A 26904-nucleotide genomic window follows, 5' to 3' on the forward strand; every position below is an offset into this window, starting at 1 on the left:
AAATTTTGAAAGTTTGTCATCCCCCCCTCCCCTGACCTCTTATTGCTGCACATTGTTAAAGTGGCGATTGGGGAGTTGTGGCCCATTTTATAAGATCTATCCCATACTACTGTGAGGGAAAACAAAAACATTTTCAATTTACACTTGTTAATTATAGTAACAATGTGTATATTGTTTTGCAATTTGAGTATGTCATACCTTCATATGTATACAAATGAACAAAAAACTGAAATATCATGTGTAGTTTTGAAGAAATGGCTCCTTAACACATTATATGCTGCGAGATCGAGTATCCGCTATGCTAGACTCTCCTTGGAGTTTTTAGAAAAAAATTTATTTCATTAACCAGTTTGTGATAGACGAAGTTTTTAGAACACAGAGGATGTGTAATGTATTATAATATTTCTTCTCATTATAGCTACTCAGTTTCTTCTTGCCTCGGTGTGTTTCGGGTTATTTTACTCAACATCCTTGATGTTTAAATTAGATAACTCTGATTGTGAATCAGGTTTGATTATTTCTTAAAATTATTTTACTAAGAATAGGATTTTATGTTATTCCATGGTCCCCTTTCAATATTTAGAAAATATTTTTCTCCTAAGCATTTAGTTCAAGTGAAATTGAAAGTGTTTAGAATTTAGAGACCTGTATTTACATAGGTGCAGACATTGTAATGAATTCTGAAATGTTTGTTTCTCATTGTAGTATGTCAAATTCTGATTTTTTCCTTTTGCATTATTTTGCTCATTGTCACCTATTCATAAGTTTATTCATACACGTGAAACTAAAGAATACTTCAAGGAAATAATAATAATAATTATCAGGACCCGGATTTTGATGACCTAAAAATCTTTGAAAAATTACCTTTTAAATGACAACAAAAATTCTGTAAAATGACCTAAACTCTTTGAAAAATAACCCAAAAATTTGAACAAAACTCAATCTGCGTATTGAAAATAGTATATATATATATATATACAGGGTGATTGGTAATTCGACCTACTCCTGGAAGGGGTAATACTAGAGCACATTTGCAACAAATTTGACCCTATGCACCGGGGGTCGAAAATCAATGGGTTTCGAGTTATTGCAGTTTGTAGATTTTCGTGAAATATTCTGACTTGCGACCAAAAAACTAATAATTGTGAAAAACTACTACACCCTGGACACTTAATCGACACGTTGCTAACAGCTGACGAATGAGTGACTACTGGGGAAAAAATTCATGCAAAAAATTCCCATACCCACAGAAAGAAACAGTCATTTGTGCACACGTCATAAAGAAATTTGGAAATTATCGTTTAAATCAAAGAGGATTACTCAAAAAATTGGTAACACACTTAGTGTAAAAATTACAAAAAAAACTTCGTTTCATAAGCTCTCCAAAAATATACAAATATTGTCAACTGACACACGGGTTGGGGGAAAATCTGAATTAAAAGTGGAGAAGGCACGTTGTAGACCTCTTTGTAAAGTGAAAAGAAGTTGTCGGTTGTGAGAAATAAAGGGACGAAAATGAGTGAAATAATATTGTTATTTACCATTCACATGATTCCAGGTTATCAGAATTAACTGTTACAAAAACTACAAATCCTGTTAAAATTGCCTCCCCGGTTACTGTCATAATCAGTGACTGTGGATACTTACGAAAGAGATGAGGCATGTTTGTGCGAAACTATTCATGTGCATAAAAATCATAGGGCTTGCTTTAGTTCTTGCACAATTGCAATTTGTACAGATTGTAGTGTAAATCATCATGAAGGATTTTCCTTGCTGCAGATTGTTGCCTAGCAGAACTCTTTGCGCTTCACAGCCTGAACTTTTCCAAAAGTTTGCTCCATCTGCACCCTTCGTTCACTCCATCCTGTTCGTGATTCCATGCTGATGCAGTTGTTCAAATCAAACAAACCACCTGTTAATGATCCAAGTATCTGGAACTTTTCCATGCTGACCCGTGTTAAAATGCCATCTGAATAAGCACTCTGTGCATGTTAAAATGAAATCTAAATAAACACTCGGTGGGTTCGTTTTAAAGTATGCCTCTACAATGAAAGCATGATCTGCATTCCACTGTTCCATGTTGTCACCCGCACTTCCACAGAGTGAGAAAAACAACAACTGAAGCACAGTATAACAACACTGTTGCCAGCATCATCGTCATTTCCTACTAAAATGAAGTTGCCGCACCCTGCATGTTGCCTGTTCTGCAACTTTTATTATTATTATTATTATTATTATAACAGGAGTGGTGTTGAGGGTGCATTAGCCCCTCCTTCCTGAATAAGTTATACTATATTTAAACATTTTGCACATCATCCATTGCTCTCTAAATAAGGAAACGTTTTAAAAAAATATTGCTAATTTTTTTTTACTGTTTCTTGATCATTAAATGCCTTGCCCTACTTATGAATCAACCTTTATGCTTAAAAAAAATTGACACAAATTTTGAAACATTTTGATCACCACCACTCATTACCAATCAGCACATTTGTATGATTCAAATTACATACTGCTTCCTCAAGACAGCAATAAATGAGAAACATCCATTCTTTCTAGAAAAAAATTGAAAAAATTTAAAGGGGACTATAGTATACTGTAGCGATGATTGTAGAATACATTGAAATCTATCAAAATGTATGATATGAAGAAAGTTCCATATTTCCTCGTTGCTGTTCTTTTTTTGGAACTGATTAATTTTGAAGTCTAGAAAGAAAATAGAACATTCTCCATACTGCCTGAAACCATGAACATGCTTGTTTCGGCCATTTTCTGAGGGAAAAAAGTTCTTCATCTTGGGAAGATTATGAAGTATTTGTATTTGAAATATGAAGATAAGGATGGAGGATGATGAAATTGATCAGGGGAGCTAACATAGTAGAACATGCATACTTACCTCAGGATTTGAACCTAGGATCCTTGGCCTAGCTGCATCATACTCAAACTACATTGCAGTGGAGGCTGGCAGAGAGATTATTAACTGCTTATTTCATTGTCATGAGGACACAAAGGGGTTAACTAGGAATGCGTTACCAATCATTAAATAAAGTTTAATTTGCATTTGGCAAAGTACCTTTCATTTTCCTGAACCTTAGTGATATCTTTGACACAGAGTTTATTTCTGCCTGTACACTGTCATGTAAAATTCAACAATAATAACCAATGGCACAACAGCCTGTGGGGTCTAGGGCCTACCTACCAACTGCGTGCCTCACTCTCACCTGGCAAGATGTGAGATCATCTAACCAGTTACAGGTGATATGTGGTCAGCACGACAAACCCCCAGTCATTGTTGTAGATTTCCATGACTGGGTTTCATTACTCGTTCATAGCTCCCCAATTTCCTCACAATGGTGGGTAGCCACTGGTCCCATATGATCAGGAGAAAAGTTGTTATGCTTCCCCCAGGAGACTCAAAACTGTGTGCATCCGGTAATGAGAGTTCAAAGCCTAGAGGGACATTATTTTGGTAAATATATAAGCAAAATTTCGGTACAAAAAAACAGTCAATTTCGGCTTCAAAAGCGGTAATTAAAATAAAATTTCGGTGTTATGGCGGTGAAAAATTGGATGAAAACTGGTATATAAAAATACATTTTGGTTTTAAATTGTGAATATAATCCTAAATTTGATTTAAAAACTACACTTACTACACAAAATTTACATTTCACTTCTAATAGCACATTTATGTAGTTGTTAGAGTATTAAGTTTATTTCTGTGTAATGGAGTCTATTTTTGCTTCTACAATATTAACAGCAGAATTAATCAATTTTCCATGAATTGCATAACTCTCAGGTTAATTCAGACCTCAGAAGGTGTTGAATCGATAAATAAACCCAAAATTTCGTGTTTAAGAGTTTATTTCTCATTTTGCACTTCATTTTACTTTATTTCGTGACAAAACATGGTAGCAAAATGCATCTCTCACCTTTCAAAAACATGAAAAATTAATATTACAATGTTTTTTTGACATTTCCTTTTTGCGTCAAAAACGAAATATGACTTAGACTGCACGGTCACAGTGCAAGACCCTGTAAAATATAATTAGTGCTTACGATCATATTAAAACTTCATGGATACATATTTATATGTACAAAAAGAAAGAGAATATAAACACTGCCCCTTGTTTGTATTTCATATTTTCCCCTCTCACTTCCTGTACCCACATGCATACATCTGTGAAGAAAGAATGAACAATAAATTTATTATCCATCAATAAGTTGTTGCGAATGGTTAACACAGCACTCCACTATGTCAGAGGTCTCTGGTTTCAATTGGAGTCTGGGTAAGGGTGCTGCCTTTGTGAGTATCCCTTCATCAATTTCATCATCATTCATTCTCATTGTTGCAATTAGTCAGAAGTGTCAGAAAAGCGAAGTAAAATAAATCAATAAGTTATTGAAATCAAGTTTACATTTTTTTAAAAAATGCACTTTTACAAATTAACGTAGCATGAGAGATAGGAATTTAAATTAATTCTCATGTGAATTAACAAAAATAATACAAGAACATAATCCTGAATGTTACACAAATTGCAAGAAATTTGTTCCTGAAATAGATAGCAACATGGAAATATTGTAGTGATTATTACTCATACATGTTTGTATGGCTTGTTGGTAGGGACCTTGATTTTTGGGTGTTATTTTTTTTCTACTTTTCATTGTTATTTTCTCCAAAAATTGGTGTTTTCGTTTTAGCACACTTTTCTGCCAATTAATGTTAATTGTGCTTTTAAAATACAGTGAACTCTTTTTTTAATTCAAACTCCAAGCAGATACAAAAAAAATTGAATTAACCAAAACATGCATGTTTGAAGAAAATCAATAAAACAAGACTACTGTACTACAGTATAAACAATACTGATTGTTTGCAGCACTTATAAACAGACTCATCAATGTCTGGAAGTTCACCGCCTCTTATACGTTTCCTCCACCTTGTACATTCCAGCTCTCCATATTTTTTTCTTTAATGCAGGTGTATAAGGTGTTCAGCAGTATCCCATTCACTTTAGCGATGCCATTTTTCTTCCTGACACCTGTTTCCATGGTTCTACTTTTTTCTCTATGTTAATTTAGTCTATGTGCCACACTTTGGCATTGCGAATAAGATACCCTGACAAATCAGAACTGACAACTGAGGGCAGAACATAAGACTAGGGCTGAATTGATGTTGATGTATCAGTATTGGCTGAAATGCATCTACCGATACTAGCCGATTCTTTTCCAGCATTTTTGTCTTCCACAAGGTCTGCAAAAATGCCACGCAACACTTTTGCAGAATCTAATTATCCTGGAAATTTTGCAAAATTCAATTATTTTTTTTATTTTGCACCAATTTTCCACACAAAAAATATATTTTGTGATTACATAATATCTGTTTTCATATTTTGATGCAATTCTTGGATATTTTAAAGCAAATTTCTTTGTAAATTGATACATATAATTGGAGAAGAATATTTATACACCAATATTGATAAATATTTTGAAAAAAAATTAGGTATTGCAATTTTCAAGTATCAGTACTTATATCGGTGCGAATTGGTATGAGTATCGGCATCGGTAATGGTTCAGTGTGTTATTGGCTCAGCCCTAAATAAGACTTTATAAATCATTGGCTAAAGGGGGGGAAAGGGGGTTCAAGGGTGAACATTTGCACACACCTCCTTTTCTCTGAAGAATGAAGGCAAAATGTTGGATAACAAGACTTGAAGGCAATCCCACATTACTGATGAGAGGATCGAGGCTGCATGCCATCAAATAGAAACTTTCTTTTCCCTACCCCTGTCTCTGGATAGCTGCCTTCCTGTTATCCAAATAAAAAGTTCGAAAATTCGAATTAAATTTGATATTTTCTGTGGTTCCAATAGGAATTCTGAGTGGAAACAACTTATGTTTGAAGTACCAAATAAATATCAAAGTTCGAATTAAAAAGAGTTCACTGTAGTATTTTAATTTGTAGGTCTCATGGCCCACACCTGTTCGTGACTGAGAAACAATTTTTGAGGATGTTATTTCCCATTATTTCTCGCATGACAAATACCGATGTGGCTCTCATGTGCACTCAGTGTATGCCAGATGATGCAAAACTTGGCAATAGAAGCTGAAAAATTGTGGAAAACATCCATTTGCACATGTGTTTATTTAGCTGTCGGAACTATTGCATGTATAACATGCACCATAGTTTTTTGGGAAGATAAAGGTTTGGAAAAACATGCTCATTATTAGGGAATGGATTTTTAGGTGCTAAAAGAGAGGGATTTAGGACTTTTAGGTGCTTATAATAAATAAATAGGCTTAATTAATAATAATTTTATGAAATAACTGGTTTTAGAGTCAATTTTTATGCAAAAGTTACTATTTTTAGAGCAATGAATACTATTCTTTGATTATAGAAAATATACAATTTGTCCAATGTAAAAACTTTATCATATTTTGAAGTACTGCACCACCATATGCTTTTCGATGTTTTCCGTGGTGAAGTTCTTACAGTCGTCCGTGAGTGGGCATTTGTCCATGGAGAACCTTCTCTCCATGTCGAAGGAAGTTATTGGTGCAGACTTCATAAATGCAACGGCTGCTGATTCCCAAGGCAGGTTTTGGACTCCCCGAGGCATAGTGGTAACATCGTCGCCTTGTAATGAAGAGGTTGTAGGTTTGATATCTGTTGGAGGCACATAGTGGTTCAATCCCACTGTAAATTGTAGGTCAAGTCTCGATTAATCTATCTGTGCATAAAGTGTGCTCAAAACACTCAACCTCAAATCCCAAACGGCAGGCAGGTTCGCAGTGGTCTTTTCTCCTTGATGAGCAGCCTGTATACAGGGCAGTTGTACTTTCTGGTGCAAACCTTCCCCTTTCACCTAACTGTTGTGTCAATGGGGGAAAATAGGCGAAGTGATTGGTCACTTGCAGGGATGCATTTTCTACTCATCATATCATGCACTCGAAACAGCCAATCAGTCGGAGGTATTCTGGGAATCTTCCCACGCTCTTACACTGTTGGAGGCTGGAAATAATGGCGGCCCTGTTTTAATAACTGATTTTGTAGCTAGGATTACATTCCATAACAGCTCGCTATTTTTGTTTCGTATTTTACATCTACGGTTGCTTTAATTGCCTGGGAAATACAGTGTTTAACAACAGAGAACAAACACCTCATTCAGTCAGTTCACTCTACATTTTTGCAATTCCATGATGCAAGCTGGAAGATGGTTGAAATTTGCATGAACGTTGACACCCCTTGCTGTTGCGTTGCTTCTTTTGCAGCTTGGATTCGTTCACAAGGTTTTCCGTTTTTCAAGCACAAAGTGTATTGACGTTCACAAAAGAAGGCCACGATTCACATTTTATGCCAAATTCACATTATTTCGTGATTTTTAATGCATGGAAAATGTGTTTGGAACAAGTCACGGCACATACATTTTTTTTTTTTTTTTTTTTTGCAACAATGAACATTTTGTTGTGTTATTGCATTAGTGAAAAATCAAGGTCCCTACTTATTGGATACACTCATTTGCAGGAGTGGAAAGTTTAATTTCAAATTGACCAGGTAGCATGTGCATTCTTTTATTTATTTTAGGGATGGGACAGATTAATCGGTACTCTATCGGTATTGGATAATATACAGGGTGTATCATAAGTGATGGTCATAAATGGAACCAGAGTTGCATCACGCCAAACCCAGACAAAAGTTGCTCTTACACTTTTCCAAGAGATGTTCAGTGTCGGAGCTAGACACCTTCGAAAGTGTGGGAAAGTACAGTTCACACCTCTGTAGGACGAGTACTATGGCAGTTAGAAAGGCGGTTCAAAAGAAATCATAAAGGAATCTTATGCACTCTACCAGAAATGCACCATGGGAGATCTGTGGGACCTATGCGGAAGGGACTCCCCATAGGAAATGGGGTTCCCCGTAGAAAGAATATGTGAAAGGGGTATTTGAGGAAGCAGGTGGATGTCAGTTACATGATATCCAGATACTCTTCACAATTACGGAAACACGATAGACTAAACCGGGATAATTTTAGCATGGCTGCGTTGCCGGAGGGGCAATGGGCGTAGCAACACTGACAGTAAATGCAAGCAAAATGCTCATTGGCTGACGAATGTCATGGGAAAACAGTGTTTAGCTGTGGTTGGTAGTTTGTAAAAGATGAAAAGAGTTTGATTGTAAAAGATGGAAAGAGTTTGATGTATGAAGGGAGTCGACAAGGGCCTATGAAAAAACCTCCATCCCACCTTTGTGACTGAAGTAACACCCCTACAAAAAGGAGAATACGTATGATGAAAAAAAACAATACCAATACCTACAGTGGTAAAATAAATTGTGTTTTCCGATGGTCATGGCAGTTGAACCCTCAATCTACTGAATGTAAGCCGAACACTTTACCACTTGGGCACTGTGACACATTAGTGTTGTGGTGTAATGCAGGATGTAGGCACAATACCTACATACATACGTATGTATTGTAAATCGAAACTTGGAATGGTACCAAGCCTGAGATCAGTCTCAGTCTCGTCTTGAATTCGAGAACGAGACTGCCTCTCTGCAGACGAGATGAGAACAACCACCACCCTCGAGATGTGTTCGAGATGAGACCGAGACAGCCACCTAGTACACAAGATGAGACAGAGATCACCCTTTTGATCTCGATACGAGACCGAGACCAAGGAAAGTCTCATCTTGTCTCTATACCATCCCTAATCGAAATGTACATGACGTTATTGGAAATCACTGTACTTCACACTGTAGGTGCCATTAGTCACATAAAAGGTATGACGTGTTTACTAGTATTACGTAATACATAATTTGCGTAATTCCTATCCTTACTGTCAGGGGGCAGCGTGACTTGTGTCAAGGCTAGAAGGCACACTGAGACGTAAATCAGTTAGTGTGTGTGTTCGAGATGGAATACGTACAACAGTGTCTTATCAGTGAAGTGCATGTACTTCGCAGTTCAAATGGAACGTGTATACACTAACGAGGAATATGCGGACATGCATTTCTTCTACGGGAAAGCAGACGGCAATGCATTGGAGTCTGCATGCCTGTACCAGGAGCTTTTCCTCGCCGACTGCACCCTGATCATTGCTTGTTCATAAGATTACACCAACGCCTCCGAGAACACTGGAGTTTGAATATGGAGATAGAAGCGGTAAGCCAACACATATCACAGTGGAAGAGGAGGAAAGCATTTTACAACACATTGAAGAAGCACCAGGGACATCAACTAGGAGTATCGTGGCACAGGAGTGAGGTGTTTCTCACAGCAGTGTGTGGTGCATTTTACAATGCCAGTTGCTCTACCCGTACCATATCCAACGTGTACAAGGTCTCCAAGCAACGGATTGCGAGGCCAGGGTTAGGTTTTGTGAGTGGATGCTCCAAAAACTTGCATTACTGATGAAATTGTGAACTTTCATAATACTCACGTTTGGTGTGACGAAAATCCCCATGAAATGTTTGAGTCACGACATCAGTAACGTTTCACCTTGAATGTGTGGATGGGTGTAGTAGGTGATTTCATATTGGGACCTCGCATCCTGCCACCCATATCAATGGTCGTGGGTACCTTCAGTTCCTACGTAATCATCTTCCATGTCTCCTGGAAGATGTTCCCCTTCACCAGCGATTGTGTATGTTTTTCATGAACAAAGGGGCACCAGCACATTTTGCTTTACCTGTGTGGTGCCAAGTTACGAGATGCTATGGTTGGCACTGGATAGGTTGTGCGGGGCTGTATTGTGGCCACCACGGTCACCTGATTTAAATGCATTGGATTTTTGTATTTGGGGTCACATGAAGAGCATGGTGTACATCTCTCTCTTGTCGATAATGTTGCCAAATTAGAGGGACATGTGCTTGATTCTTGTTCACAAATACGAAATACACTGGGGTTATTGGAAAGACTGCGGAATTCACTACACGAACATTTGCGCTGTTGTGTGGAAATGAACGGAAGTTATTTTGAGCACTTGCTGTAACTTCTTGTACAATGTTCTACCTGTGAAGTGGAGTGTATCATATGTGTTCAGGGTATTTTTTTTAATACCTTCCTTGAAACTGTTTCCCATGTGAGGTCACATTCAACCACAATGTTTTCCCATGACATTCGTCAGCCAACGAGCATTTTGCTTGCATTTACTGTCAGTGTTGCTATGCCCATTGTCCCTCCGGCAATGCAACCATGCTTAAATTATCCTGGTTTTGTCTATCATGTTTCCGTAATTGTGAATGGTATCTGGATATCATGTAATTGACGTCCACCTGCTTCCTCAGATACCCCTTTCACGTATTCTTTCTATGGAGAACCCCATTTCCTATGGGGAGTCCCTTCCTCATAAATCCCACAGATCTCCCATGGTGCATTTCTGGTAGAGTGCATAAGATTCCTTTATGATTTCTTTGGAACCGCCTTTCTAACTGCCAAGTACTCATCCTAAAGAGGTGTGAACTGTACTTTCCCACACTTTCGGTGGTGTCTAGCTCCGACACTGAACATCTCTCGGAAAAGTGTAAGAGGAACTTTCGTCTGGGTTTGACGCGATGTAACTCTGGTTCCATTTATGACCATCACTTATGATACACCCTGTATGCATATTTTATTTTTTTTGTAAAATTATCAATTATTTTATCAATCCGATATATCTATAAATATCATACTTTGGTGCAAAATTCTGCTGTTTTGTTATAGTTTCTATGAATAATCTCCATGCCCTACTTTGTAAAAAAGAAATTTCTAAATATGCAACTTCTGTTGCACTGCAGTCACCTAGAAACAAACATTTATCAAGGAGGTCAATGAACTATTCAGGTTCTTCAAGAACCATTTGATTTTTTCTTTGGATCAATAGAATATCGGTTATTTTTATCGATAAATTTTATATCGGTATAAGCCCATCCCTAATTAATTTATTTTATTTTATGAGGAAGGCAAATTGTCAAATTGAGCATTAGATAGCACAATGTCAGATTGTTAATATGAATGTTTAAAATGTGTGAATAAAATGACAGAATCCAGTCACATGAATTTCACGCAGTACTACATTTTGTGGTCTGACCACATTTATCCATTTACAAAATTTCTTGGTTTCGGCAGAGACTAGTGGTTCAGGAGTTATGATTGAAAAGTTTGCATCATTGTCACACAAAGAAACAGATGTTGATGAGGGAGGTAAGTATTATGTGTTGCAGAATCTTCTAATAAAGAAATCCTACTCTTCTTCGTATTTGCTTGCTTCTGTATTTTTGCAATGCAATATGTATCAAGTAGTATGCCTTAATATGTAAATTTTGGAACGTATGATTATCAAATTGTTTATGTATATGTGACAAAACACATCTGAAAATAACATTAAAATGTGTGCTTCCAAGCAATTAGTCTTCCTTTCCTGAGAGATTCTGGGGAATTGAGACATTAATTACCTTCTGAAACATTGGGAAAGAAAACTTGGACAAACTGTTTGTAAGTGCTTTTTTTTTTACTCTATTTTGGATGTTTTTTGTCCCATTTACATTATCTACAGTAGTGATTATGAGAACATAGAATCTGAATACTGTGTCATGGGCAAATGACACATCAAAAAAGAATCATAAAGAATAACTAAAGTATCACACAACTTAACTTAGATTGGGGCATAACTTGCAAAGAAACAAAAACCAAATCGTCAATTATCTTTTTTTTAAACAAAAGAAGCTAGGTTTTTTTTTTATTTCCTGATCTCTCTCTTCTTACTACCTTCACCTTATTCATTCCTCCATGTTGAGACAAACACATTAATGTAATAAGAGAAATGAAGCAGTTTTTTCACTGGAGTTTTCTTCAAATATGTGAAATTCTAAACATTTTAATTGGGGATTACATTTGCAGTAATTCAATTAACTTTTTCCTCAAGTGTAGATTATTTTTTATGTATGTGATGTACATCTGTTGCTGTATGTGTTTGTGTGTGTCTGTGTGCGTGCATAAAAGAGAGAACGATGTGTAGGTAATAATGTTGTAAGTCCATACTATACTTGCTTATTTCCTCTGTTAATGTAGAACTTTCTTGTAGATTGCACCATACATTAGTGTTAATAGAACTAACATTGAGACTTAACTAACTGTTAAATTCATGTTTAGCGCTATAAACACTGTTTTAGTATTGCACAGGTGAAGTTCCGTATTTCTGCAATGCAATTTTAATCAGTTTTCTGATTTTCAAAGGACCACTGCCCTCATTAACAAAGGTTACAGCATCTAGAACAAATATGATAGTGCATCACTGCTTTGTTTGTTCCCTGGTGGCACAACTTACAATTTCTCCCACCTGGCAGCACTGGTGGATGTTTCGTGGCTTGAGTCATTTGCTGTGCTCTCAGGTGGCAGTTGTTCTGATTTCAGTCATCTTGGTGATTGCCAAGTTGGGTTGTCTGCCGTGTTGTGCTGCTGCTTTGCATTTCTTGGGTGGGTGGTAATGGTTTGTGCATGATGTCTACATTTGTTCCAGCTGTCTGAAATCTTTTGCAGTACAGTGTGCCAGGTTACTACTGCCACCTGGTATCAAACCGTCTCCACCCTCGATGCTGCAACCTTTGTTAATTAAGGCAGTGGTCCTTCAAAGTTAATCTAAAAACCAGTTAAAAATGCAAGGTGGAAAAATTAAACTTCACCTGTTAAATCTAGTTCGATTGTATTTTATCGATTTCAGAGTAGTAATTTGATTTCTTTTGTGTTATTAAAATGCTATGCTAGTTTTTTCATTTTAAAAAAATGCATGAAGATATTTAGATTTAGATGATTATATATTTTTTTTCAATATTTTTAACATGTACTGTGTGCAGGTATGCTTTATAAACCTTTGTTTCAGGAAATGATATTTATTTTTCCAGAAGTGTCTGTATCATTCATGTTGATACCATGCAATCATAAGACCATGTATCTCGTATTTGTTAAGTTTGACTTATCTTGAAGCAAGTAAAGTGGAAGATGGAGCACAAAACCAAGTAAAACTTCAAAAACAAGCTTTCAACTTTGTCTCAGGATCATTATGAGGGGAAAATGCAGGTAGGTTGTACGAGGATGGACCTACAGACCCACCTGCACATTCCCTTCATGATAACATAGACCAGGTCAAAACCTTGGTTTTCAAGTTTTTATTAATTTTATGCTCCATCTTTTATTTTAACTGTTTCAAGGTAAGCTAAACATGGCCTTCCAGCATTGGTGTTTCATGTTTTTTTAAGATTCAATTTCTTATCTGTATTTATTATTATTTTAATTAATATGTGCATATCTAATTTGTTTGCTATGATAACAGATTGGGTATTTGTGGTAAGAAAGGTAAAGAACTGCTCTAGAAACTAAATGATGGCATAAAAATTAAATATCTTCCCAACCAATACTTTAATTTGTGTATCTTTTATAGATACCAGTAGAGTTAATGCAATAATGATTTAAAAATTATGAAGGATAGAAGGTACCTAAAAATGTTTTGCATAACAAAATATCTAGAGGTACGTTGTGGTAAAATGTACCCCGCCGGTTCAAATCCGGGAACTTTTCTAACATTGGAAGCAGCCCCGGTGCACACCCAGCGTCGAATGACATGGGTACCAGGGGGAAACCCTGGGGGTAAAGGCAGTCAGGGGCGTGATGCTGATCACATCACCTCCACTCACGACCGGATCAAGAAAGTGTGCGGCGTTACCCCCACACCCCCTATACGCCTGCATGGCGTGGTGCTAAGCACAGGGGAGCACTTTACTTTTTTTTTTTTTTACTTACATTGTGGTAAATAAAATGTTAATTCCTTCACAAATTGTGACACTTCTTATCGACCATCCTTTTTATAAAGTGTATTTCTTTTTTATTAATCAATTATTTCATCCTGCAATGGGCAGCATAGGTAATTATTCTGGAAGGTCAACTCTCAGGCAAGATAACTTGGAATCTCAATCAGAAATGTCCTCGATGCAAAGAAGAATCAAAATAAGGAGTTGGTGATTTACATTGTTCATATGGGCATGCAACAAAGCAGATTTCTGATGTAATGATGTCAGTCAAATCTGTCATATCAGAATCTGTATAAGTTATTGCTGAGCAAACTTACACGTGGTGGATAGAAAATGCCTTTACCTGTTACAATCCAGGGAGAGAATAAATTAATATTAAATTCAGTTTAAGAAAGTCCAATAACATTCTAAAAATATGAAATTGGGACATTGTTATTTGCTGTTGCTTATTATTTTTTACAATTATGCATATCAAAGAATGGTGTAAGTTACAGATTAGTATACATTTGTGTGTGTGTGTGTTTGTATGTGCAGGAAGAATATGGCAGGTAAATATAAAAAAATTAAGGTGCCCGGAAAAGCACTTGTCAGACACAATACTAAGGAACATTTAATATCATACAGCCTATCTCCATTTCAATTTGAATTTTCTTAGTGTCTGGTGAGTGCTCATGTGTTCCTTTCATTTTGTGTGTGTATATACTAGGTGTTCATAAATAATTGAGGGGTTTCCAAAAATTATTGCAAGTAACTATTGAACTTACAATAAGGAAACCAGTCCAGAATGACAACAGGAATGCAAACAGTTTGTGCATGTATGTTTTGTTAAGGTGAGAGTTCATATCACTGCCACTAGGTGACACTCAAATCACCCGCATCACTCTGTGTTTTGTGCAATGTTTTGGTCTCCAAGATCACCGAACCTTACACCATGTGACTTCTTTTTGTGGGGTTTCATCAGACAGGGAATTCGTCCCACCGATGCCACATGATCTCGCAGGCCTAAGGGTGCATATCATCGCAGTGATAGACACTATTGACAGGCTCATGTTGATGCGAGTGTGGCAAGAACTAGACTATCGTGTCGATGTGTGCCATGTCACCCGTAATGCACACAGTGAACATTTGTAGGTGTAAAAAAGAACTGAGTACCTCATTCGTTCTGGACTGGTTTCATTAACGTAAGTTTAATAGTTTACTTGCAATAAATTTTTGTAACCCCTCAATTATTTATGAAGCATCCGGTATATAACAGGCAGCAGCTGTTGAGCCATATCAAGGAATACTTATACCGTGAAGTAGGTTTGAGCACATGTATTACTTTTGTTATTATGTAGCTTGACAGAAAGAAAAGTGTTTGATGTCTCAGCATGTTACAAGTTCTCATCTTCATATGGTTTCAAAATACAACATGTAATTTGAAGAAAAAACACAAGAGTTGCCTTGTTTGTGCCTATAATACTTGAAATTCTGTAAGGCAAAACAACACAGTGTGAAAAATGTTTTCATTACTAAGAGGTTTATTTCATGTGAGAAATATTTTCTCTATAGTTCATGATGTTGAGGCTGAAGGAGAAGATTCCGCTGAAGAAGATGCCAAATTCCACAACTCGGAAAATGAGACTCTTAACAGTAATGAGGAAAACCAAAGATACCTGTTCAAAATGAGCTACGTCACTGGCTCAGGAACCACAGATATGTCACCTCTTCAGAATGATGGCAATCCAATTGACTTCCCACGTGAGTTTTTTTTCCTATTACTGTTGAATGAATTGTGTGCCTTACTATGAATTAGAGATGGGACAGATTAATTGGGACTGTTGGGCCTCCCCTATGGCGCAGTGGTAGCGTCATTGCCTTGTAATCAAGGGGTCCCGGGTTCGATACCTGGTGGAGGCACAAGTGGTTCGGATCCCACTTTAAACTGTAGGTCCAGTCCCGATTAGCCTTACTGTGCAAAAAGTGGACTTAAAACAACAACTCAAACTCAAATTGGGACTGTTATCAGTATCGGTCAATATAGCCATATCAGTTTATCGGTAAAGTTACCAATTATTTTACTGATCCGATATATCTATAAATATCTTATAATTTAGTGCAAAATTCTGCCAATTTGTTATATTTTTTGTGGATAATCTCCGTGCTCTACTATTTAAAAAAGTAAATGTCTAAATATACAACTTCTGTTGCATTGCGTTCCCCTGGAAACACACATTTATTAAGGAGGTCAATTAACAATTCAGGTTCTTCCTGTAGCGTTTGGGATTTTATATTGGATCGGGAGAATATTGGTTATCATTATCGATAAATTTTATATTGGTATCAGCCAAAATTCCATATCTGCCCATCCCTACTATGAATACATAAAAGTGAAGGATTGATAGTGATAAACTGATACCACTTTGAACCAATTCCCATCCTGATACCGATGCTTGAGAATTGTAACAAAAGTTGTTCAAAATATTGATTTATATTAGTGGGTGAGTGGTTTCAAAATGTACAAAAATTACATCAGAGTATTAAAATACCTGTTAGGTAAATATGAAATACAGTTTTCCACACAATATTCATACAAAATCGATCAGGATAATTTGACTCTGTGCAAGTGCCGCGTGGCATTTTTGAAGACCCTATTAAAGACCAAAATGCCAGAAAAAGTAGGTGAATAAAATCCAACCTATACTTTCGAATAACGAAGATCCGCAGTGATCTAGTTGGTAGGGTGTCTAACTGCCATGCTGGAAACCCAGGTTCGATTCCTGGGGTGGGTGATCCAAGATCGGAATTTTTCCAGCCTTATCCCCACATAAAGTTGCTCTGGGGCTCACCCAGCCTTGAATCAGTGGGTACCTGTGGGGTAAATGCAGGCAGATCGTGGTGCTGATCACATCACTTCCAAAATGGCCCACATCCCCTAAATGTGCCTTCATGGCATGGTTTCAATTTCAATTTTTCTTTATTAAAGGGCGAGGTTTAGCCTGTGGCTGTTCTACCACCTAACCCCAATGGATACATAATACATATACATACATACTAAATACATTCTGCATTATATTGATCGGATTGACCATTACTGCTTTGTGTTATTGTATTAATTAATTGCTGGCCAACTACAAGCTATAGGGTTAATTAATATGTTTCCATGTGTACTTTTGTGTTATTTTTGCATGTAAGTGTATGCATGGGGAACTTCACCTTTCACTTTCCGATAATGATACATTGATATTAACTAAGCCCTAGGCATTACTATATAGTCATTTGTACAACTGTGGGTTGGGTTTTCTGAAAATCCAGGAGTGTTAGTGAAATCCTGAGAACGAAATTGTGATCAATGAATAGTTGTGTTAAAGCCTGCCTAGGAGCACTATTTAACAGTGATCAAGGCTCCACTACGTCCAAATAGAGTTGGAGACAAGTAAAATGCTTGGACGATATGATTGTTGTGTAATGTTGTGAATGGAACTGCATGGGAGGATTCTTTTGATATGGTGTATTCTTATTGTTTATATCAAACCTTTTAGCACACCAGAATGACACTGCATGGCTGAAAGCAACATTAATAGGTACACCATAATTGTTTATATGAATAGTGCTGAAAGAGACCTGTGTTAGGAGATAAGGTGATTGAAATTGTAGTTCCACAAAATAATAAAATAATAAGTTTTTTCTGTATTATTATTGCAAAGAATATGGAGGAAATGTTGGGGGAATGAGGTAACCCACTTACTGATATACTGACCAGGTAATTTGTGTAGCTTTTGAGACTGGAGATGCAAATTACTTGTTGAAACTGACTTACACTTACTCTTTGAATCCAAAGGAAAATGCATGCAAATATACTGTCTCTGTTTCCACTATCCTGATTTATGTTTTCTTTTTAAAAATATAAATACATATTTATAGGTATGGATAGATATACCGTATTTACTCATGTATAATGTGCACTTTTTTCCACAAAGTTTGCTCCCAAAAACTGTGGTGCGTATTATGCACGGAATAATTTAGACAGCCAACATGAAACCGTACAGGGTCATTCCATGATTTTGGGACACTTGCATTGATTTTTCATGTTTACGGAACCCTATCATGTTATATATCGTTCTAAAGCTTAAATCCTGCAGTTTCTGAATATGGCAACAATATTCCATTCAAGATAACGGCACTAATGTGAAATGCGGTTGAAATAAGTTCATCACAAACTGAAGGAACGTTCGGATTTCTATGGTGCTTTGGATGAAAGAAAACATAAGGATAAATAAAACAATAGCTAAAATGTATTACTGGCCAAATAATAATATATATATATATATATGAAGTGTGTAAATCCCTTAATGGAAGAAATCTTGTGCTGCTAACTGCTAGTTTGAAGGTCCTGAATGTGCCTCATATAAATGTTATGTTAGTCATGGGAAAAGTATGTATTTTGAAGTTCTTTTACAAAAAGTAAAGATGGAATAAGCAAAACCATGTATAATTTTTTGAAGGCCATTTCACACAATTTTTCACTATGTAATGTAATGTTCTGTGACACCAAGAAAAGCAGTACAACTCTGGCAGAATTAGATCATGCGCCTTCCGTCACATGGGATGCATATCAGCAGTATTTGTTGGGCAAATCGAAAATATCTTCCTGAGCACTGCAAATCCATAATGTCATTTTGATATCGTTTTCTACTATTACAGAATAAATATGATGGTTAAATAGTGAAAGCTTTGGGATGCTAAACACAGTGGAGGGAGGGGGTGGGAGGTGGCATGGGTTGAAGACTTATTGTTTACACAAAAGGATATTCTCCTCTTGCTCCACATAGCAACAGGTGACTCATTGAATAGGTATGATGTTATTCACTCTTGATGAGCATAGCAACAGCTTTACAACCTACAACTAAGGAAGCCATTTCCTGAAACTGGATTGTACTGTGCATTATATATAAGATATAATTTTTTGTAACTTTTGTAACTTATTAAAAACCAGTGTGCGCATTATACACGCACGCGTAAATATGGTATTTTAAAATATAGATCTATGTATAAAGTTGTTTTTCTCTTCGAAGTGTCATTCAAGTCATAAGAATATGATTTTAATTAGGAATGGGACAGATTAATCAATAATCTATCAGTATGGCCCGGTATAGACATATTGGTAAAACTTCTGATCATTTTACTGATCCAATATATATATATATATATATAAATATCTTATAATTAGTGCAATATTCTGCCATTTTGTTAGAAGTTTTATGGATATTAACATAAAATCTCCTTTCCCTACTTTTTTTTAAGAAAACGTAAATGTCTAAATATGCAACATTTGTTGCATTGCTGTCATTTGGTAACATACATTTATTTAGGAGGTCAATGAACCATCCAGGTTCTCAAGGACCATTTGGAATTTTATATCAGATCGGTAGAATATTTGTATCAGTAAATTTTATATCAGTACTTTACCTGTATTGGCCAAAATTTAATATCAGTCCATCCTTATTTTTAATAATTGTGAGAAAGATGCTGGACATATTAGAATTTCAGGTCATTTAACCAACACTTGATTAACAACAGTAATTGTATTTTTGCCAAATATATTGATTTCATGATTTTTGCAAATACAGGTGTTAGCAGTGGTGAGTACCTGGCTATAGGTTGGACTCCTATGGCTAAGAGAAAATTCTACCTTGATCAGGAAGCTGAAGCCATGGAACAACATGAGTCGTTGAGCAGCGAACAGCTGCAAAGGATCAACTTACGGGAATGCCTGGAACTCTTCACCACTGTTGAGAAGTTGGGAGCTGACAATGCGTGGTAGGTTCAGGATGTCTACTGAATCTTAACCTTAGATCCTCTAAATTAATAATTGAGGGGCCTCCTCGATGGCGTAGTGGTAACAGTGTTGCCTTGTAATTAAGGGGTTCAATTCCCAGTGGAGGCACATGCCACAGTGGTTCGGACCCCACTTTAAACTGTAGGTTCAGTCCTGATTAGCCTATCTGTACATAAAGTGGACTTACACAACAATTCAATTCTTAAACTGTAGGTCCAGTCCTGATTAGCCCTTCTGTGCATAAAGTGGACTTAAAACAACAATTCAATCAATCAAATTATTAATGGTGGATTTATTTTCATAGCATTTGGCAAGAATATTAAAAAGTCATCCACTCGATTATTGTTTCACGACCTACACCGAATAATTTACTCAAGGTATTTAAACAGAAAATCTCTTTCAATTTTATTCAAAAAGAAAAAAAAAATGTGACACTGCACCAGTGCCCATTGAAACTCTGAGAGGAATCTATCACAGCTGTTTCGTGCTGGTTCACTAGACCAGTGGAAAGTAGTGTGCACTGAAGATGTGTATTTGTTCATCCATAGTGTACAAGAATCTGTGCTTATCTTTATGACACATGTGGTGTTGAGGATATTAAGGGCAAACTCGCCAAATACAAGTTGCGGGAATCAGCAATTTTCCAAATATCTGTTCTATTCTAAAGCAAATTTCAGAGTATTATAGGCGAGGTAGACTCCTGTCAAATGTTGCATGAATTCCTAGCCTTCAATGTATGTGATAAAACAATAAATGAAAAATTCACTTTTGCCGAGTTAGTCTCCAATATCCGCAACATCTCATGTAATTTCTGCTAACACAGGGGTATTCCAACTGTGAGCTACAGTGCTCTGAGGTTTTGCTGGTGTTGGTCTGGGATCGTGACTAGACCCTTCTTTTTGGTCAATCATTCCTAAAAAAAAAAAAGGGATAATGTTAAAAGCAGGAAAGATAGTGAAATAAGGGCTGACTACTAAAAGAAGTACATGTACCCTACCCTTTCAGAAACCTTGGGCATGCCACTGAGCATATAAATTATTCCAGTTGCCATCGTTGTTTACACAAACACACACACACTAACACACACATTTTTCATTTGTTCAGAACCAAAGCGATTTATTTCCTTCGAAAATAGTTCAAACTAGCTGATTGCCCGGTGTTGCCTGGGTATTATTTGTCCCAATCTTCTATTAGACAGGAATATAATGAATTCTAACTATAGTGTAAAATGTTCTTTGAGTTGAACGGCATTGGGAGTGTCACTATTCATCTCAGCAGCCCCGAAAACTATGGATTCAACACTAATATCGGTCATTTTACATGCCACCCCTTTCCCACCCCTACCCCTAGGAGTGCCAGGGGTGTCTTGGAGTTGAATGGCATTGGGAGTGTCACTATTCATCTAAGCAACCCCGGAAACTATGGATTCCACACTAATATCGGTTGTTCTCGATTATTTTTACGTCACCCACCCCCATCCCTAGGGGTGCCAGGGGTGTCTTACCCTCACAGTATTTCTTTCCATATTGCAAGTTTGGTTGAAATCACTCCAGGCATTCGAGAGTTATGCCGGAACAAACAAACAAACACACACACATATACACACATACATCCATTTTTATATATATAGATGACACTAGATGGCAGCATGTTCTCATAATGCTTTTTCTTGGGGCGACTTTGCTCAACGCCAGCAGTGACGAGAATATTCGAAATCAACTGCAGTTGCTTTCTGTAAGTGACACATATTGAAGCAAATCGACTGAAGTCACTTGCTGCAGTGAAACAGTTAAACTTTAAATAAATGTTGACATTGCCTCCAGTTGTCTACACTGAAATTTTGAATCTCCCACTGACATCAAACGTACATGGCTTGCACTAAAGCTGAGAATGTTAAACTTTTGGCTAAACAGAAGCTCTCAGGACATTTAGATTTTCTGAAAGAGCCGTGCAGCATTTTTGTGGACCTGAAAGATCCACAGACTTTAGAAAAATAATTAGAATCTATGGTTAAATACCAGCTGGTACTTTCTGATACCAATATGAGCCTTATTTATATTTGTATGGATATTTTTCTTTCAATCTAACATAAATATTTATTTATTTTCAGGTATTGTTCAACGTGCAAAAAGCACCAATGCGCTACCAAGAAATTTGACTTGTGGAAACTACCAAAGATCCTGATCATTCACTTAAAGAGGTTTTCATATAATAGATACCGGAGAGATAAACTTGATACAATGGTTGACTTCCCGCTGCAAGGTCTTAATCTATCTGACTTAATAATTAATCGCAACCACCCTCCAGCAGTATATGACTTGATTGGTGTGTGCAATCACTATGGAGGAATGGGTGGTGGTCACTGTAAGTCTTAAATTTATTTTCACTTGAATTGTGAAATAAATGCAATATAGTTATTGTAATGTAGTATGTTTTATCATGAGTTTAAGGAGAAAGGGAGCTTTGTAGAATATTGCATGGAACCACTTTCATTCACTTATACTCGTTCAAGTCTCCTGTGCTACGGCACTTACAATCATATTTTAATGTGAGAATAATCGTAGCTACACTCATGTAAAATATCCATCCTGGCAGTTTCAGCCTGCAATCATCTGTTTCATTTTCATGGATCACTGTATTGGTAAGATAGACTAAATTACATTTTAACATTGAGATAATGACTAGGTTTACTTTAGTTTCAATTTCACTTCATCTTTCACCTCGTGATCCATTTTTCAGGGCCCACTAGCACAGACAAATTACGGTTATGCATGTACTACTGCCCTTTGAGCATTATTCGCCAAGATGCTCTTAATTCCGTGCACTATCTAGAGTTGTCCGTGTGAACTATTTGCCGCTTGAGTGAAATCCTCTCCCTACAGCACTCTATAGCTTGGTCTTGTGTGTGCTAACATTGCTCTTTGATGGTGTAGTTTATAGTATGAACTTATTATATGGTGTTAGATTTTTTTCATACTTTTACATTCATAGGTAACTCCTAATATAATAAACAAGGTGGACATAAAGTCCTTGTGTGGTTTAAAAAATGTATTACTGAACATGTAAAAAACAAAAAGACTATATATTTTTTTCAAACTGCTAAAACTGTTATCATTTGTGATGCATGAATAAAGCCAATTTTTGAACTACAGTCCCTACCAAAAGTTTAAGACCACATTGTCATGTGTTTTTCAGACAAACAAAATGTACATATGCGAGTGCTTTTCATGAAATAAACACTTTAATACAAAATTGGAATTATTATGTAATGTTATTGAAAGGTACAAGATCAAGAAAGTGTAAGGGCATATTAATGCACTTATAACTAATAGATGCAACTAAAGGTACAATTTATAAAATCATTAAATCTGAACTTTGAAAATATACTTGGAAACAAAGATTTCTCCTGAAATTAGATGAATGAAGTGTGAAATTTTAATAGTCAATAGGTCCACCTTTAAGTTTCAAGCACATTTGCACACGTTTTCTCATGCTGCAGATCAATTTCTGGCATTCTTGGGGCGTAATCTCGTTCCATACTTCGGAGATCTGTTCACGAAGTTCCTAGACATTCCTTGGCTGGCTTCTGGCTACATGAAGACCAGTGGTATTCCATAGGTTTTAGGTCTGGACTTCGTGCTGGCCAAGGCAACAATGGGATTTCCCTAGCTTGAATCCAAGCCATTGTTGCTGCTGACATGTGGCAAGTCACGTTGTCCTGCTGGAAGATGAAGTACCCATTGTGGAGCTTCTGGGCTGACGGGAGCATGTTATCTTTCATTGTTTCGATGTATTCTCGTGAATCCATGGAGCCAGGAATGAATCTCAAAATCCCTGTCCCTGCAGGAGACATGCATCCCCAGATCATGACTGATTGACCCCCACCCTGAACAGCTTGCACGAGACATTCGGGGAGAAGTTTCTCGGTTGCTGTCCTCCGAACTCTCACATTTCAGGAGCTGTACAGCACGAATCTCGATTCCATCACTGAAAAGGACCTTACCCCAATGTTCCATGGACCAGTTTCTTTTATTTTTGCACCACTTCACACGATTTCTCTTATGTACATTGTTGAGCAATGGCTTTTTCAGAGGAGCATAAGATGCAAGTCCACATTCCCCCAGACTACGCAAAATGGTCATCTTTGAGACCCTTTTATTAGTGGAATCTTCAAATTCCCTCATTATCACTGGAAGAGGGGCTTTACGGTTATTCTTTGCCACTCTCGAGATAATCCGGTCCTCGCGTACAGACGTTACCCTGGGGCAGCCACAGCGTGATTTATCAACCACTGTACCTTGCTGCTTGAATTTGTTTATTGTGTTCGCCACACAGGTTTTAATCACATTCAATGCGACTGCAATTTCTCTATGATACCTATTGCATCTGTACATACCAATTATTTGCTATTTCATGGCCACGGGCACAGATTTTTTCCCCATTATCATGTAGCTGCGATTCAAACAGCCTGTTTATTATCAAGCATAATGAAAACAGGTTTGGACTTGCACAATGCTTTTACTCGAGATGTGTCTTTCTGTGCCATCTATTGACACACATTTCAACTAATGCTGGATACAATTTGTTCACTCCACCACAGTCGCTGAGGAAGATATTGTTATCTGAAGACCTTTCAGTTTTCGCTGTATTTTTTTTATTTTGCGAATTTTGGAAGAAGAAAAATATAAAAGTAGAAAATATTTTTGGATTTTTTTTTGTTTTTTGCGCCAAAACCTTTGTTCATGTTCCACAATACTGGAAAAAATTCAGTACTGTCATAACGACGTCGGTTACATGTATACACATTCATCTGTACTTCAAAATGCTGGATTTTTCAGTTAAGAAATTTGATTTTCCACTTTCGTATCTCAAGACGTATACCAATATTTTTTTGGAAATATATGCCTCACACACTATATTACTTCCATACAATTTCACTTCATATTTGTACCAAAAACTTTCGGTCAGGATTCATTTATATGAAAAAGTTGGTGGTCTTAAAATTTTGGTAGGGACTGTATATGAAAACGTTATTTGGGTGCTATTCTGAGTGTCAATTGAAGGGCTCGGGTGTAATACATGGTAAGTGACAAAATGCAGGTTTCGAGATATTGAAAGTTGATGTTTCAAAAATATCTGATTTACAAATTAAAATAAATTTCTAAATTATTTACAGCAAATATGATTCACTTGTATGTTTACTATCATACAAACATGATATTTCATCCAAATTATTTTTTCGGTGGTGCTACATGCAATTTGTTTGAGGGTTGTTCAAGGAATTATTGTAGTTACCATGCTTTACATGCAACGATATTATCAAAATGAGTGATCAGATACTGCTTTATTCAAGCTTACTCGTGATGTCAGTTCAATAATAATATTTTGACATTAGACTTCTTATAGAAACCATTACAATTTGTAACAAAAATGAAAGCCTTTAATAATAATAATATTATTTAATAAACAATAACCTGAGCTTCCTTATATCTATATGGAGATCAATATTCGTAAAAAAAATTATATATGAGCAGTTTTTCAGCTTCACATATCTACTTCACACACAGCATGCAGAGCAGAATGCGATTCACAAGCATCTCTTGATACAAAGCTGTGTTATGTAGACTATCCAAATTGCATACAATGACAATATTAGATTTTTGTGATTCAATAAGCAATTTTTACATAAAATAGGGATGGCCTCATTTTTTCAAAAAATTTAAAATCTAAAAATCATTTTTTTGAAAATGGGAATTGGAAATATGAATTTTTTTCGAAAAACAAAAAGCGAGAAACTAAAAACTATTTTTTTTCAAAAAACTAAAAAACTGATTGTTATTTTTTCAAAAAACTAAAAACTATTTATTCTCTAAAAGATTTTTTTTCGAAAAGCCGAAAAATTGATTTTTTTTCTTCAAAAAGGTCATCCCTAGTTTAAATCTATATCTTCAAGATAACAATTACCGGCCCCCATGGCAGAGTAGTTAGGAAATCGTGCTACAACACCAGGGGTCCCGGGTTCGAATCCCAGCCTGGGCATGGATGTTTTTGAGTGCTTATTCATCAGTTTCATCATATCATCACTCATCTCCATCTTCGCAAATAAGCCAAAAGTGACACAAGACGTGAAGTAAAATAAAGCAAATTAATGAAGACACAATTATGACCTTGTAACTTTCTGTTGAATTTTTCTTTAACTTGACCTGTTTGTAAAGAATGATTTCAAATGTACACAGGGCTTACGTTTTTAATAGTTTTCACTGATATTTATCTCTTATGGATTAAAATAGTTATAATTTAGAACCAAGAAGAAGACATATTTGCAATATCAACATTAAAATAATTTGCTTTCATCAAAGTCACACATATCATAAATATGAAAGTTAAATTAAATTACAAATACGTTATTAGGTCCACCATAAAAATATTATAGCTTTTAAAATGTGCATTACAGATTTATGAAATAAATATTTTATAAAGAAACTAAACTGTTCCAAGTAATAGATATGATTCAGATCAAATTACATATTCCTTAAGTGTAATACATTTTTGACATTGCTTGTAAGGTATGGTACCTTAAAGCAAAGTAAGTATATAATATAGTTGAGAAAGTAGCGCAGTCTTCCCTCCCGAAGCTGAAAAAAGAGGGTCGTGGGCGGTCCCAACCCTGACGTCACTCACGGGACAGAAGTGACGCTGTCACTGACCTTTCTGCTTGTTATAGGATCTGCATTTGTGTGAGGGAACATGAAAGTGCCCCATGTTTCCTTTTTCTGTAGTTCTTGTGTGATAGTAAAGAATTTTTTTGCAACAACAATAACATTTCAGGAAAATGCCGCGCAATTGTGCTGTTGCTTTGTGCCCGAACAATGCAAGAAGTAGGTGTAAGCATGAGGATTTTGGTTTCTTGTGGTGTGAAATAAGATAATGTGACGATAATTTAAGGATGGAAATAATTATCGAGGCAGACGGAGAATGTTCTGTAACCCTGATATTGATAATAGTGCGCATCCAAAGTGGGGTATAAGGGCCTTGATCCCCTTTCTCCAGGAAATTTTTCAGTTTACATTGGATAAAATTAGGCTTTCGGCTTCTTCAATAATGTAACAATAATTTAAGCATAGAAATAATTATCGAGGAAAGATGGAGAATGTTATATAACATTGTTATTGTTAATAGCACGTATCCAAGGTGGGAATCAGGGGGCTCGAGCCCCCCCTTTGAGGTTTTTTTTGTTTACACTAGATAAATTAGGATTTCGGCTTCTTGAATGTGATGATAATTTGAGAGAAATAATTATCGAGAAAAGACTGAG

The 26904-nt window shown here is 36.4% G+C and overlaps 1 protein-coding gene across 1 annotated transcript in view; it reads left to right on the plus strand.

Moving 5' to 3' along the window:
* LOC145984264 (ubiquitin carboxyl-terminal hydrolase 15-like) overlaps positions 1–26904 on the plus strand; it is a 126633-nt gene that overhangs the window by 89821 nt on the left and 9908 nt on the right. Inside the window, exons 13-15 of the mRNA XM_083117874.1 lie at positions 15323–15511; positions 19381–19570; positions 21700–21953. Coding sequence (XP_082974000.1) covers positions 15323–15511; positions 19381–19570; positions 21700–21953 — 633 coding nt within the window. The remainder of the gene's footprint in view (positions 1–15322; positions 15512–19380; positions 19571–21699; positions 21954–26904) is intronic.

Source organism: Lepisma saccharinum, chromosome 2 (assembly GCF_977018435.1).
Source record: "Lepisma saccharinum chromosome 2, izLepSacc3.1, whole genome shotgun sequence".
Lineage (NCBI taxonomy): Eukaryota > Metazoa > Arthropoda > Insecta > Zygentoma > Lepismatidae > Lepisma > Lepisma saccharinum.